Raw genomic sequence first — 12890 nt, 5'->3', positions numbered from 1 at the left:
CCTCCCCACCCCACCCCTCAGACAGGAATTATGAGACAGTAACTCATATCCCCACCCTTTGCATCTCCTGTTCCTCTTGTGGTTATCAGGATGGTTACTGCAGGAAGCAAGCCTGGCTGTGATCTAACTCCCAGTGCCAGACCCCACAAGCACCGTCAGATAGGGGTCTTGTCCTCTTGGAAGGAAGGGCAAAAAAGATAACTTCCAAATGTTGAGCCCTTGCTGTAGGTCAAGCCTTGTACTAAGGGCTGCACGTGCATCAGCCCATTTCAACCTCCCAAACACCCTAGGAGACATGCATTTCTGCTTTACAGATGGAAGAAACTGAGGCTGGGAGAGGTAGTAAGTGATAGAGCTGGGATCCAGACGTTGACTGTCTGCCTCCAAAGCCTAGGCTTTTCTTTGTTCTAAATCCTCCCATTGAACTTCTCTTTTGTGTGCGGAATTCTAGGAAGTGTCAGTTCTGTTTCTCATCAGCGGGGCCTCCTGCTCCCCATGGAGGAGGGCCTCTGGGCATTTGCACATCATCCCTAGAGGGGAACCTTGGGTGTGCAGAGCCTCATCTCAGGGTCCAGGATGTCCAGAACCAGCTGGAATCAGAGACCTTCTGGCCCCATTCCCCGCCACATGGAAATGTCATTTATAGTCAGCCGGCTGTAGTTGGAGAACTGCCTTTTAGGTGCAGTGAGTCAAAGGACCACATGGAAACACTTTAGCCTGAGCCGGCACTGGAGAAGCCCTGGCTCAAAGCCATGAATGGCGGCAGGTCCAATAATGCTGAGCTCCAGGCATGCATGTTGCCAAGAAGCCAGAGGGGTCTGGAGACTGACCAGCTCCCTCAGCTCACGCCAAGGCCCTGCACAGTGCTGGGCTTGTGGGTGCTCAGGAAAGTAGCTTCCGGTTCTCTGTGAGAGAAGAGCCTCAGTCCTGTGGGCTGAGTGTCTTGATGATGAAATGCTCTGTTCTAGAGCCATCTTGGGGGGAAGGGGGTCTAAATCAGGGGACCATGAGGTTGTATGGAGGTTTATGTATGCTCCTGTGTCTGAACAGGAGCCACAGCTTTCTTGGCATTTTCAGAGGCATCCAAGATGCACAAGAGGCCAAAGGTCACACTATCCAAGAGACTGTAGCAGGAACAAGGGGATTACAATTGGGATTCAGCATGCCCAAACATACAAGCCCACCCCTGGGGCTGCTGGTGGGGGGTGATGTGCCAAGCTGATGCAAGTACGTGAGGATGGGGAATGGCTACCCAGGTCAAGTTGGCTCTCTGAGCAAAATAGAGCTCCTCATGACTCCCTTCCCACTCGGACCACACAGGCTGCAGAGAGCATCCCCTGCTCCCACTCCCGGCCTTTGGGGAAGATGGCCCCCCTGACCATCATCTGTGAACCTCATCTCCAAGCTTAGAGCTTCCTCCGCAGGTGGGGTTGCCCCTTCTCTGAGCTCCAATTTCCCCATCAGCCTGGGGCCCTATATCTTCTACTTCTTTCTCCTGGCTGCTTTATAGCTTGCTGGAAACACCTTCCCTTAGCACTTCGAAATGTATCACTTGAAAGCATCTTAATGTTAACCAATGTGATTCTTTTTTAATTTGAAGGGGCTTATTTCTCTGAATGGCTTTCCTGATCATATAGGAGGGCATGCTCCCTAATATTAAACTTTTTCTTCATAAAGAGCAAAAAATGACTCACATCTGTTTGATATTTAATTCAAATTGAATGGCAGGACAGGAACAAAATTACACTGCAAAAGGCCATAAAGTGTGATGTGTAAAAGAGCCAAGCATACCAAGTCTACATGTCAGAAAATTTGAAATGACACAGGATTGAGGGGACACAGCCTGGGCAATGGGGTGTCTCCTACCCAAAAGCCAGAGGGGTGGTAGCCAAGTTGGGAGAAGATGAGAGGTAGGAGAGGGGCTCACTTTGCCCTGGAGGAGGGATGGGTTTCTGTCACGTGTGAGTTTAGGGTCTGGGAGCCAAGCCTCAAGTGGGGGTCTTGATGCCTTCTGGAATCCAATGCCAGTTCCTCTGGGTTGGGGGGTAGCCTGTCTGGAGCCTCCCAAGGGGCTGCTGGGTAATGCTCACACACTGCCTGGGTGGCCAACCAGGCATTGCCCTGCTGCCAGTGTCCAGCAGGCCTTGGGGTTTGGCTACAGCTCAGAGACTGAGTTGAAAGCCCCTCTGCTTCCTGCTGATCAGTAAACCAGAGACTCCAATATCCTTTGTCTAAGAGGGATGAGAGGTGGGGTGAGGCCCAGAGAGCTTTGCTTTCCTTCCTCTAAATGCCAGGCAATCTGTCACTGCCCCGAACTCTAAAAGAGTTCCCAGGAAAGAAGGGAGTGTGGTCTCTTACTTAACACCCCCGTTGCATGTTTTAAGCCAGAGGACTGATTCCAGGGCCCTAGCACAAGCACTGCCACTGTGAACCATATCTGGTGACATCTGCTAGACAGGCATTGACAATGTGACTCTGCAACCCAAGCTCTACCAGAGCTGATCAGCTGTTCTTCACCGAGTGTGCATGGAGCGAAGCGGGTGAGGAGAAGAGCAAGGATCTAGAAGAAATCAGATACTGGCTTTCCCACTGACCTGCTGAGTGAATTTGGGCATTCATCCCCTCTCTGAGCCTTAGTTTCTTCTTCTGTTGCATGAGATGGTTTAACATGTTCATAAGGTTATTTTGAATATCCAACGTTCTAAATCTAAACACACATTCACTTTTAAATAGCAAAGCATTATACAAGTTTCTTAGGATAGTTACTCTGACCCCTCTAGGGCTTCTGTGTACTAGCATCTTTATTTCCAAGGCATTTTCACATTGGTTATTTTGTTTCTCTGGCCCACAGTTGAGCACAAGGGGCTGGCACTTTTTCCATACAGTGGCGTCCTGGAGCTGTCTCATGCTGTCTTGTAAGGGACGACTGTTAAGCCGCTATTAAAAATTAAATTGTATGAACTCACAGTTAAATAAACTATATTAAATACAAAGTTAATAAATAATCAAAACACAGCTTCCTAATTATTTTACTGTATTTTACTGTATCTATGCTCTTGTAAATTGTGTCTGTATGGCGAAAATGCTATGAAAAGCTGTGCTCACTGTGCATCTCTTTCCAAATCCAAGTTCAGTGATGTCATCTTGATACACTGAAATTGACCACAGTTGGAGAATTTACACCATGGAAATCGGAGATGAGTCAACACTACAACCAGACTTCACGCACCACCCAGAGAGCCTGTTGTTAAACATTAAGCAGCACACCCCTGATTCTTGAGGCTGGCAAAGTGAGGCATGCGGAGCTTTTGGCGACTTTCTCAGTCTCACGGCCATGATGAATGTCTTTCTCTCAACCCGCTGCTCTCTCCATCGGAGTTAGCTGTTCAGCATTCCCAGGACCTCATGTCCAGGGTGTATAGCATTTCGTTATCCAGAACACTCTGGCCTGTTCTGAATGACCCCTACCATTCCTCTAATGAGATCTCCTTGGCTTCTGTTTTTTCCTCTGAGCTGAGCCAAAATATTCACTCTGGTTTGTAAAGCATGCTGAGAATCTCAAGTGGAGGTATTTTCTCTCTCTTTAACTTTAACTTTTGCTTTTAAGGAGCAAAACTCACAGCTCATCATTACCCTATGGTTTTCTACCCAACACTTTACCTGGGGTGCTTGACAAAGCCCAGAGGCAGGCGTGTGCGTGTGCGTGTGCGTGTTGGGGAAGAAGTCAGACCGCATGAGGCTTTCCTGATGTTGCAGCTTGAAGTCTGCACAGCAACCGCAGGCCCCGGGGAAGAGGAATGTAAAACCGAAAGACAAAAGACGGAGCCCCCTGATGATTAGCTTCCCTCTCTGGCCTCCAGCGAGTGCCACAGGGGACTATGTGTTCCTCAGTAATGAGGCCCAGCACTGGTGCTGGAAGCCTCGGATGTCAGGCGTCCAGCCTGCCTGCTTCCAGGGCTCTCGGGCCAGAGCTCCAGCGTGGGAGCCCTGCGCCTCGTGCGTGTGTTTCCAAGAGGTGAAGGGCTGGGTGGTTGTGTTGCACCCCGGAGACGGGACTCATCTAGAAACAGAAAAGCCTGCTGGCCTCTTCTCATTCCGATCAATTAGCTTTTTAAAGTGCACGTTAACTTTTTAACCAGCATCTTTGTCATGGTTTGATGTGCTTCTCAAAGCCTCATTCCCTAAAGGTCTGCTTTCACCCCCTCCAAATTCTTCCTCACAGTCAATAGACACTTACTGAGGACCTACTGTGTGCCAGGTGGTTGTTCGATCTGCAGACAGTTTCCGCCACCCCCAGGGCTCTGCTGGGGCGGAGTGCCAGCATGATGCAGAGCACACAGCAAGTACCCATATGCCCAGCTGAGGAAATACCTCTGGTTCCATGGATCATGCCTGAAAATCTGCTCTGAGTGTCCCAACACTGGTTTGGAGGTAGGAAGGAGCTGGCTCTTTGTGGGAAAAAGCCAAGGAAGCTTTCTGGAGGGAAGAACATTTGGGGATGGGTGATGGTTCATGTTAAGTAAGAAATGGCTGGCATTTATCGAGCATTTCCAAGGTAGGTGCTGAGATCCCGTCTAGGTTGTGTGTTTCAGTCTTCACAGAGGTGGGGTAGGTCCTAATAGCATCCCCACTTTATACACAAAGAAAAGAGGCTTGGGGAATGAAGTTTCAGGATCAGTAAGTGAAGGACGGGGGGGATTTGGACCCTGATCTGCTGTTCTGCCTCTCAGGCGGGAGGGGAGGGCTGCAGAATCAAAGCAGACATCCTTGCAGGACTGTGTGGGCCAGGCCAGGCCACATCTGTACCTCACTGTCCTGCACTTGTCCTTTGCGCCCTCTCCCTTCCTTTCGTACAGATGCTGAAGGTCATACGGGCTGGGGTGACAGTGGTGGAGGGGGATTTGTGTTTGCCTATGGCTTCAGGAGGCCCCTGAGCAGCGGAGCCCTCTGTGCTGTGCGTCCCCCTCCCACCTCCTCTCCATTTTTGGCGGCCACGCCAGGGCTTCAGGCTGGGACTGAGGGCACCGAGGTGGGCACACTCCCTGTGCTGGGTTTGACGGTTTGCCCTCAGAGCCCTCACTCTCCCTTCCCTCCTCGGCTCTGTACTTCGGGGCGTCATCCCTGCAGGCTGCATATCCGAGGCTGCTCATCAGCTGCCTTTGGCTGGCTTCGGCCACTGGGGGCCAGGAAAGGGGAGAAGCCAGGATATTTTGCCCTCTCTTTCAGCACCTTGGGGAGAGTCTGGCAGCAGCTGCATCTCTTCTGTGGCTCCAGTTCCCACTGGATGGCCTCTGCCTCCAAGGTCCCAGCTGCACGGGTAGTTCTAGCTCTGTGCCGCACAGCACCCGCTCTGGTAACGCGGTCTCCGCAGGTGCCCCTGCAGCCCCAGGGGTGGGAGCTAGCAGTGGTAGCACTTCTTGTTCTTGCCGAACTCTGAATTGCATTGCCTGTGTGGCTTTTCGGCACTTCTATCACCTGTATAGCCAATTCACTGAATCAGATTTTTGAAATACTTAGAGTGTTTTTTTTTTTTTTTTCCTGACTGGATCCTGACCTCCCGGCCACCGTCACCTCACCTGCCCCACAAGCAAGGTGACCTAATAGGGTCCATCTTCCTAGCCCATCTGCAGCAAGCTGCAGGTGAATGAAAGAGTGATATCACGGCATCCCCATCCCTCAGAGAAGCAATTATGGAAACCCCATGGCTGGCTGCCTGGCTGAGCTCTCCCTGCAAACGCCCCTGTCTCTGCTTTATTCTGAAGATTCCCCACCCCCTCCTCCCTGCGTGCACATCTTTAAAGGAAAGTGAGGCAGACATCCCAGCTGGGGCTCCTTCCAGCAGTTAAAGTGCTTGGCTCAGCGCCTGGGGCGTCCTGATGGCTTTGCCCGGTACCTGCTCTATGTAAGCTCTGTGTTAGGTAATGCAGAGAGGATCGGAGAACAGAGGGGAAGGAAAGCCCCCTCCAGAACCCCAGACCCCACGGTTTCTGCCTCCTCCCTGGACTGTGATTTGGTTTTGATCCACATCTGCCCTTTCTCAGACTCCTTCTTTCTTGTTCCCAAATGTCTGGAGCTGTGCACTCTGGTGATAGCTGCCCCTTAAAGAAGTGGGCGTCACGGGGATGTGGAAGCAGAGATAGAAACAGCTCAAGGATGCTGACATTACTGCAGGGCACACATTTTTGCGGTGCAAGCCCCCTGCCAAATGGCACCTAAAGCCCTTTCAACTCATGTGCCTAAAGAAGAAAATAATGAAACTCTTCTGTTGAGGATCACCTGGCTCCCCACATCCACTCACTCAGGCTGTTTTGTTCCCACTGGAGCGTATGATTGGAAAACAAAGGTAAATGAGAGCAATTTATTCCCGGATCATTTTTCTCCCCCAGCAGGATTAAAGCTGCCTCAGCCCTAAAGAGTTTACAAACTCTAAAGAAAGATAACTTCCCTTCTCACGGCCCGGTCATGGGGAGGTAATGCATGTTTCCAATCAGCTGAGAATGTAACTCAAATGGTAGATTTTATTTCACTTTAATCCGCCTGTGAGTTCACTTTCAAGGTAAAGAGGGACCACAACCTGCAACGTGAATAGAGTTGATTAACTCCGAAGTCTCCTCCTAAAGGTGGAGGAGCTGGCCTAGCTCCTCCTTGCCTGGCTTCAGGGCCTGGTGTGGTAGTGCGTGACTGGGGCACGGGGTGCAGGGAGGGCTGCGTCAGTGATTCAGAGACCCACTAACCTGATGGAGGCACCAGTACCAGCAGACGCCATGGAGCGGAAGCAGAGGAAGCAGAGGACACAGAGCAAAGCTGGAGAACCAAACTCACGCAGCAGATACAGCAGGAGGCAGGTCTCCCTGCCCAGTCCGGCGGTGGGAGGAGGTGATGGAGGCAGCAACGAACCATTCACCTGGCATGGGGCTCCCTTGCTTTTGCACATCTCTTGCTGACTGCAGTCTGGCCACTCAGTGGGCTGCTGGGAAAGAATCCCTTCTCAGTTCCTGTCTCAGCTCTCTTTGGTCACAGGGCAACCTAGAGCTAGCCCCTTAACTCTGTCTTATTCACGTTGACGAAGTAACCGTCGATTTGAGGGGGAAGGGAAGAGGTTTCCTTTATCAGCCAACTGTGAAAACTTTAATATCGCTCTTTCCACTGGGTAGGCATTGCCCTCTCCAATCCTTTCTTTGAAAATGCAGATGCCTCTAGCAGGGCGAGAGCTTAGCGTCCTATACCGCAGGAAATCTCTTTAAGAGACAGTCTTGTTTCAGGGAGGCTGTGTGCTCCTAGTGCGTGTTTGGGGTAGGTGGTCTCTGTGGCTCACAGGCCCAGACTCAATCCAGCCAGCCCAAGCCCTGATTGCTGTGGCTGGGAGCCCTCCCAGGGTCTCCTGGGGACACTGACGTGCCTCTGTTTGGGGCAGGAAGTGCTGGCTGAGAGCTATCTCTTGGTGATGTGGGCCTCCATCAAATCTGTCAAGCTTCCTCGGTAGTCATCACACCGAGTTCCAAAAACCCAGAGTTTGGGTTGAGTTTGGACTGCAGAGTCTCAAGAACTAGGCTGAAGAACCAGCCTTGTTCTGGCCCAGCCAGAGGGTCTGGGCTGCCCATACAGAGGCCTACGGCAGGTAAGACTTACTGTCTGCCCTCAGCTTTGCGGCCTTGTTGCCCCAGAGGGCCGGCCTGCTTCTTGCCCCCCACTGCAGGCCTTGGCCCTGCCCTCGCCTGCCCTGAGAAGCCTGGCTCAAGCCTTAGCACCGCCAAGGTGACTGCTTCCCTGACCACGCGTGCCTGTCTGTCCGTCCCGGCTCTGCCCAGCTCTGTGATGGCCGTCAGGAATACAACAGCAAACCACCCAGGGTCCTTGTCTGTGTGGATCTTGGTGTCTCACAGGGAGAGAGACATGGAAACTGTGGGCGTAGCGTTCCGATGCCGGGAGAGAACGGCCGTGCACGGCTGTGGCCAGGACTGCACCGTCTGATGAGTCTGCTGCCACAAACTGACGGCGTTTCTTTGTGCCTCAGAGCCCCACGCTGGGGTTGTTGATGGAGCATTCTTGTGTCTCCCTCAGCAAGCGAATGCAGTGACTCACAGGTCGGGGGGACTCCCATTCTTAGAAGAGCAGAGGAATGTGGGGTTATAATGCCTGAAAGGGCACAGGGAATGATTTCTAAATTTCCAGATGTCCTCTCAGAGAGTTGTAGCGCTCTGGGGTATGCCTGAATGTAATTGATGTAGCTCTTTGTAGCAGATGTGTGTGTGTGCATGTGTGTGTGTGTGTGTATAAGCTGAGTCCATGTGTCTATATGCATTCAATTCATTCCACTAAATCAAACAATGAAAGCAACCCTATTGAGCCCTTCCTGTGTGCCAGACACTGCACCAGGTTCTTTATATGCAGTGCCTCATTTTACCTTCTCAAAGCTGTTATTTTCCCCATTTCCCAGAAGAAGAAACTGAGGTACAGGGAATTTCAGTCACTTGTCCAAGATCCCAGAACTAGTAAGTATGGAGCAAGAATTCTAACCCAGGCAGCAGCCTGACTGCAGAGCCCCTGTTTGGAGCCACAACAGCATGTGTGCGTGTGCGTGTGTGTGTGAGTGTGCACACGCATGCTCATGTACACCCCTCAGCCACGTAGGCTGCCCTGTGTATGCGAGCTGAGGGAATGCAGAGGACACTGTTGAGAAGGACGCACCGCCCTGCTCAGTCTGTCTGAGCAGCAAAGGAAAGGGGTATCAAGTTCATGGACCAGGGCCTGAAGCCAACCTGATAATTCTAACTGCTGGGCGAGAACTGGGGGATGGGTGTTGGGGTCTGGTGATTTAAATGGTTTTCTACCCAAGAAAAATGGAGACTTGCATGGAGTGGAGCTTTGCTGTTTAGGAAACGTGTATGAGGCAGGCAGTGAGTTTCTGGAGGGGACTTTATGAACAGGTAGAGTCTGAAACAACAAGCTGGGTGTTTCTTGGCTCCCTTCTGCCCTGTCTCTGGTCTGCCCTCCTCCCGCGTGCTGCACAGTCCATCCTGGGGCCCAGAGGGCATCCCAGACTTCACCCCAAGTCAGAGACTCCCCCAGGGAGGAGGCGGGCTGCTCCCTCTCATAGGCCCCCAGCCGGGTTGGGCTTGCCCCTTCCTGGAAGGAAGAGGACTCTCGGTCTATTGGCAAAGGTTCCCTGGTGGAGCAGAGGAGCTGCACCCTGGGGGCTCTGGGGAGCCACCAGCCAGCTTCCTCTCTCCAGCCTTTGACGTTCAGGTTTAGCCTTCAGGCAGCGGCTTCTCCCTTCTGCGTGCAAAGGGCTGCTGCTCCCTGATGCATAGTTTGGGGAGCACTTCGGTCTGTGGGGGGATCATTGTGTGAAAAATAAAGGCAGTCCCAAAACAGTGGGCTTCATCAGACCACAGCACACATGGCTTCTGCTGCTCACCTGCCCTGACCATGTGTCTCCCACTCTACAAACCCTGAATATTGGGCCTTCTGGTGCCAACGTTCACAATAATAAACCCCCTCCTGACTGCCCACCAGGTCCATGGCTAAGACAAAATCCTTCATCAGGGAATCACAGAGTGTGGATGAGCCCTCAGGCTCTGGAGCCATCCCGCCACGCTCCCAACCTTCTCTCACTCCATATTCCTGTCTAAGGTGAGCCCTTGGGTCAGGACCTATATGTTTCCCTCTCTCAGGTCTCGCGATAGTAGCTAACACTTGCTGAGTGGCTGCTGTGTGCCAGGTGCTGCACTAAGTGCTTTATATGTGCCACCTCCTAAAACCCTCACAGCCCACTGGCTGGCTCCAGTGGGCAGCCCAACGGGCTCCAGCAGGGAGGTGCTATCATCTTGCCCATTTTCCAGAAGGAGGAATGGAGACCAAAGCAGCCTAAGTCACTTGCCCAAGATCACACAGCTAGTGAGTGGCGTGACGTTGGGCAAGATACTTCACTTTTCTGAGCCTCAATTTCCTCATCTGTACAATGCGGTTAATACCGTTGTCTATCTGGGCATTGTGGAGATTAAATGGAGGAATGTACGCAGCACCTAGCAGAGCGTGGAGTCCATAGTAAGCACTCACCAGACACGGCCACTTAATAGTAGAGCTGAGGTTAATACCAGCATGAAGAGAGAGAAAACACAATGTCTCTAGCACTGCCCACAGTAATCATCTCCTGAATGCATGTCTTCCCTGAGTCCCAAGTAAGCTCCCTGAGGGCAGGGCCTTAGTCAAGCTGTTCACTGCTGGTTTCCCGGGCTTTGCACAGCATCTGGTACAAGGTGGGTGCTTGGTGAAAGTTGAGTGAAGGACTGGTTTGGTGGTCCCATGGGCCATTCACAGCTTTGGACAGCCCCTTCTTCTCGCATCCCTTGCCCTCCTCTGCTTTGTGGCTGTGACCTGAGTGTATCTGCCTCATGCCCTATCAGATGGAATCTTCCCAAGTCTGGGCAGTCTGGGTCCTGCCCACTGCTATCTTCCCCAGGGAGAAGATGCTCAGGCCTGGCAGTGCGGTTGGACTTCCTTGCAGCCTACCCTGGGTGCAAAAGGATCTCTCTTCTTGGGCGGGAAGTGAGGAGTATTGAAAGCCTTGTTGGAGGTGGTTACAGACCTTGGGATGTGAGCCAGCTAGTGGGCAGCTTCAGTGCCTTGGATATTGTAGAGCAGGGTCAAGGCTGATGGCAACCACCTGGGTCTGAGGTCACTCCCTTCATTACACAGGTGAACATGGTTTCTAAACCACACTCCCCCTCCCCTGGATGGCATGGAGCGTGGCTGCTTGTGCTCAGCTCCCCAGCACATACCTCCCAACATACACTGAGAAAATGAACCCACTCTTGATCTCCCACTAGTCCACCCCCGTTGGCATATGACCCACCCTTTTTTTTTTTTTTTTTTTTGCAGTACACGGGCCTCTCACTGTTGTGGCCTCTCCCGTTGCGGAGCACAGGCTCCGGACACGCAGGCTCAGCGGCCATGGCTCACGGGCCCAGCCGCTCCACGGCATGTGGGATCCTCCCGGACCGGGGCACGAACCCGTGTCCCCTGCATCGGCAGGTGGACTCTCAACCACTGCGCCACCAGGGAAGCCCTGACCCACCCTTGAGTGAAATAACTGCTGAACTGTATTCTGTCACAACCTCCCACCCCGCTCTCTCATAGAATTAGTCCTGAAGAGCCCATTGCTCTGGGAAGCTACCTTCCCCTGAAGACCTTTGCCCTCTGGTCAGCCAAGGCTTTGATCCAGAAGTGAGAGTGGGGGAGCATGAGGATGAAGAGGATGACAGTGACAATGAATTTCTGGGCAGGCCCAGCCCCCAGCTCCCCATCCCCAGGAAGCCCTCAGCTCTATCTTCAATTCATCCTTTCCAGAACTGTGAGCCCCCGCCTTGCCAATTTCCTCTTACACCTCTTCTCTATTTCCCACCCCTGCCTCTGCATGACGATGTGGCGTGCAGGCGGCCCATCTGGGGATCAGGGTATGCCAGCTTAATGAAATACTTGCAGTTTATTAAACACAGGCTTCCCTAAGCCCCGAGTGCCTGTGGGTATTTGAAAGCCCAAGGTAACCCCAAGCTACCACAAACGTAATTGTTACATGTGTCCATGCATTCCTGGTGCAACCTCAAACTCCAGCTCTTAAGCGGCACACAAAATTAGCAACATAAAGTAACTCCTAGTCAGATGAGAGGGGGAAATGTGGGGAAACACTGAGAGAGGCTCCCAGAACCCCTCAGGGCCTCCAAAAGTATATGAAGTTCCTGTTACCTTGCATAGCTGTGGATGCGGAGGGCACCTCCTTCCAAAAGTATATGAAGTTCCTGTTACCTTGCATAGCTGTGGATGCGGAGGGCACCTCCCTCACCCCTGGTGGTTCATGCTTGCAGAATAGGTTCATTGTTACGCGGCTTGTCAACCTTGCATGATGTAACTTGACTATTTCAAGTCCCATTTCAGCTAAAGCTTGCTCCGGGGTGGCCGGCGGGGCTAGCAGAGAGCACTGTCTGGGGGCTCCCTCTGGAGCTGTATTTCTGGTGCTCCTCCAGGGCCGGGCTGGGAAGGGCTGTCGAGAAGCCCCAGGTGACCCGGAGCCTGCTGCCCTGAACCTGAGGGAGGCTGCTCCTGGGGGGTGATTTCCCATTCATCGGTCTCCTCAGCCTGGAGCCTGTAAATCAGAGGCAAGGGGCTGAGTTGGAAGCAGCAGACAAAGGCCTCCAGGGAGGTGCCTCCCTCGATGTGGACCACCATCTCCATGCCAGAGAAGGCGACCCTGTTGATGGTGCTCAGGGGCACCTGCTCCAGGAACCTCAGCGTCAGCCCGTTGACCCACACACAGCCCTTGCGGCTCAGAGCCTTCAAGTTGAAGGCCAGCCGGGCACCGCCCTTCTCCAGGTAGGGTTCCAGTGACAAGTGCTGGCGGGAGAGGCGAGGGAGCTGCAGCCGGAGGTGGGCATCCGGGCCCCGGCCCACCAGCAGTGGGCTGGTGTCGTGCTCTAGCTGCAAAGGGACATTGGCGAAGGTGGCAGGGCCTGGCGTGGGGTGGTGCAGGCTCACCCGCAGGACCGTGAGGGGTCTCTCCATGGACGACAGCCTAAGAAAGATGGAGCACAGACACACAGGCGTGGGTGGAGGCAGACACTCCTCTGTGATTCCCTGAGCCTGGACATTCTTGCCCACCTCAGGGGCTCCCAGCCACCTTTGGCCAAGCAGGGCCGGGCACTGAACGTCCATGCAGTCATTCTGCTCCAGCCAGGCTGCAGCCACGGCCAGAGCTGGTGTAGAAGCTCAGGCGTGCTGCTTCTAACCTCAGCTTCATCCCTAACACACTCTGAGTGAGGCATGCTACTCACTCTCCAAATTTTAGCTCTCTCTTCTGTGACGTAGGTATGTTGATCCTTGTCTGTGCAAGGTCC

At 53.0% G+C, this 12890-nt stretch overlaps 1 protein-coding gene across 1 annotated transcript; it reads right to left on the bottom strand.

Moving 5' to 3' along the window:
• Nucleotides 1–11964: 11964 nt before the first annotated feature.
• On the bottom strand, nt 11965–12558 carry TIFAB (TIFA inhibitor; the record flags this gene model as incomplete). The annotated part of the gene is made up of 1 exon (XM_079701559.1): nt 11965–12558. One exon carries the CDS (start codon nt 12556–12558, stop codon nt 11965–11967), a length of 594 nt encoding a protein of 197 aa, XP_079557685.1.
• Between the last annotated feature and the right edge of the window lie 332 nt (nt 12559–12890).

Source organism: Hyperoodon ampullatus (assembly GCF_949752795.1).
Source record: "Hyperoodon ampullatus genome assembly, chromosome: 4".
NCBI classification, from domain to species: domain Eukaryota; kingdom Metazoa; phylum Chordata; class Mammalia; order Artiodactyla; family Ziphiidae; genus Hyperoodon; species Hyperoodon ampullatus.
The sequence above is the reverse complement of the archived record's forward strand: the minus strand, read 5'-3'. Positions and strand labels throughout refer to the sequence as shown.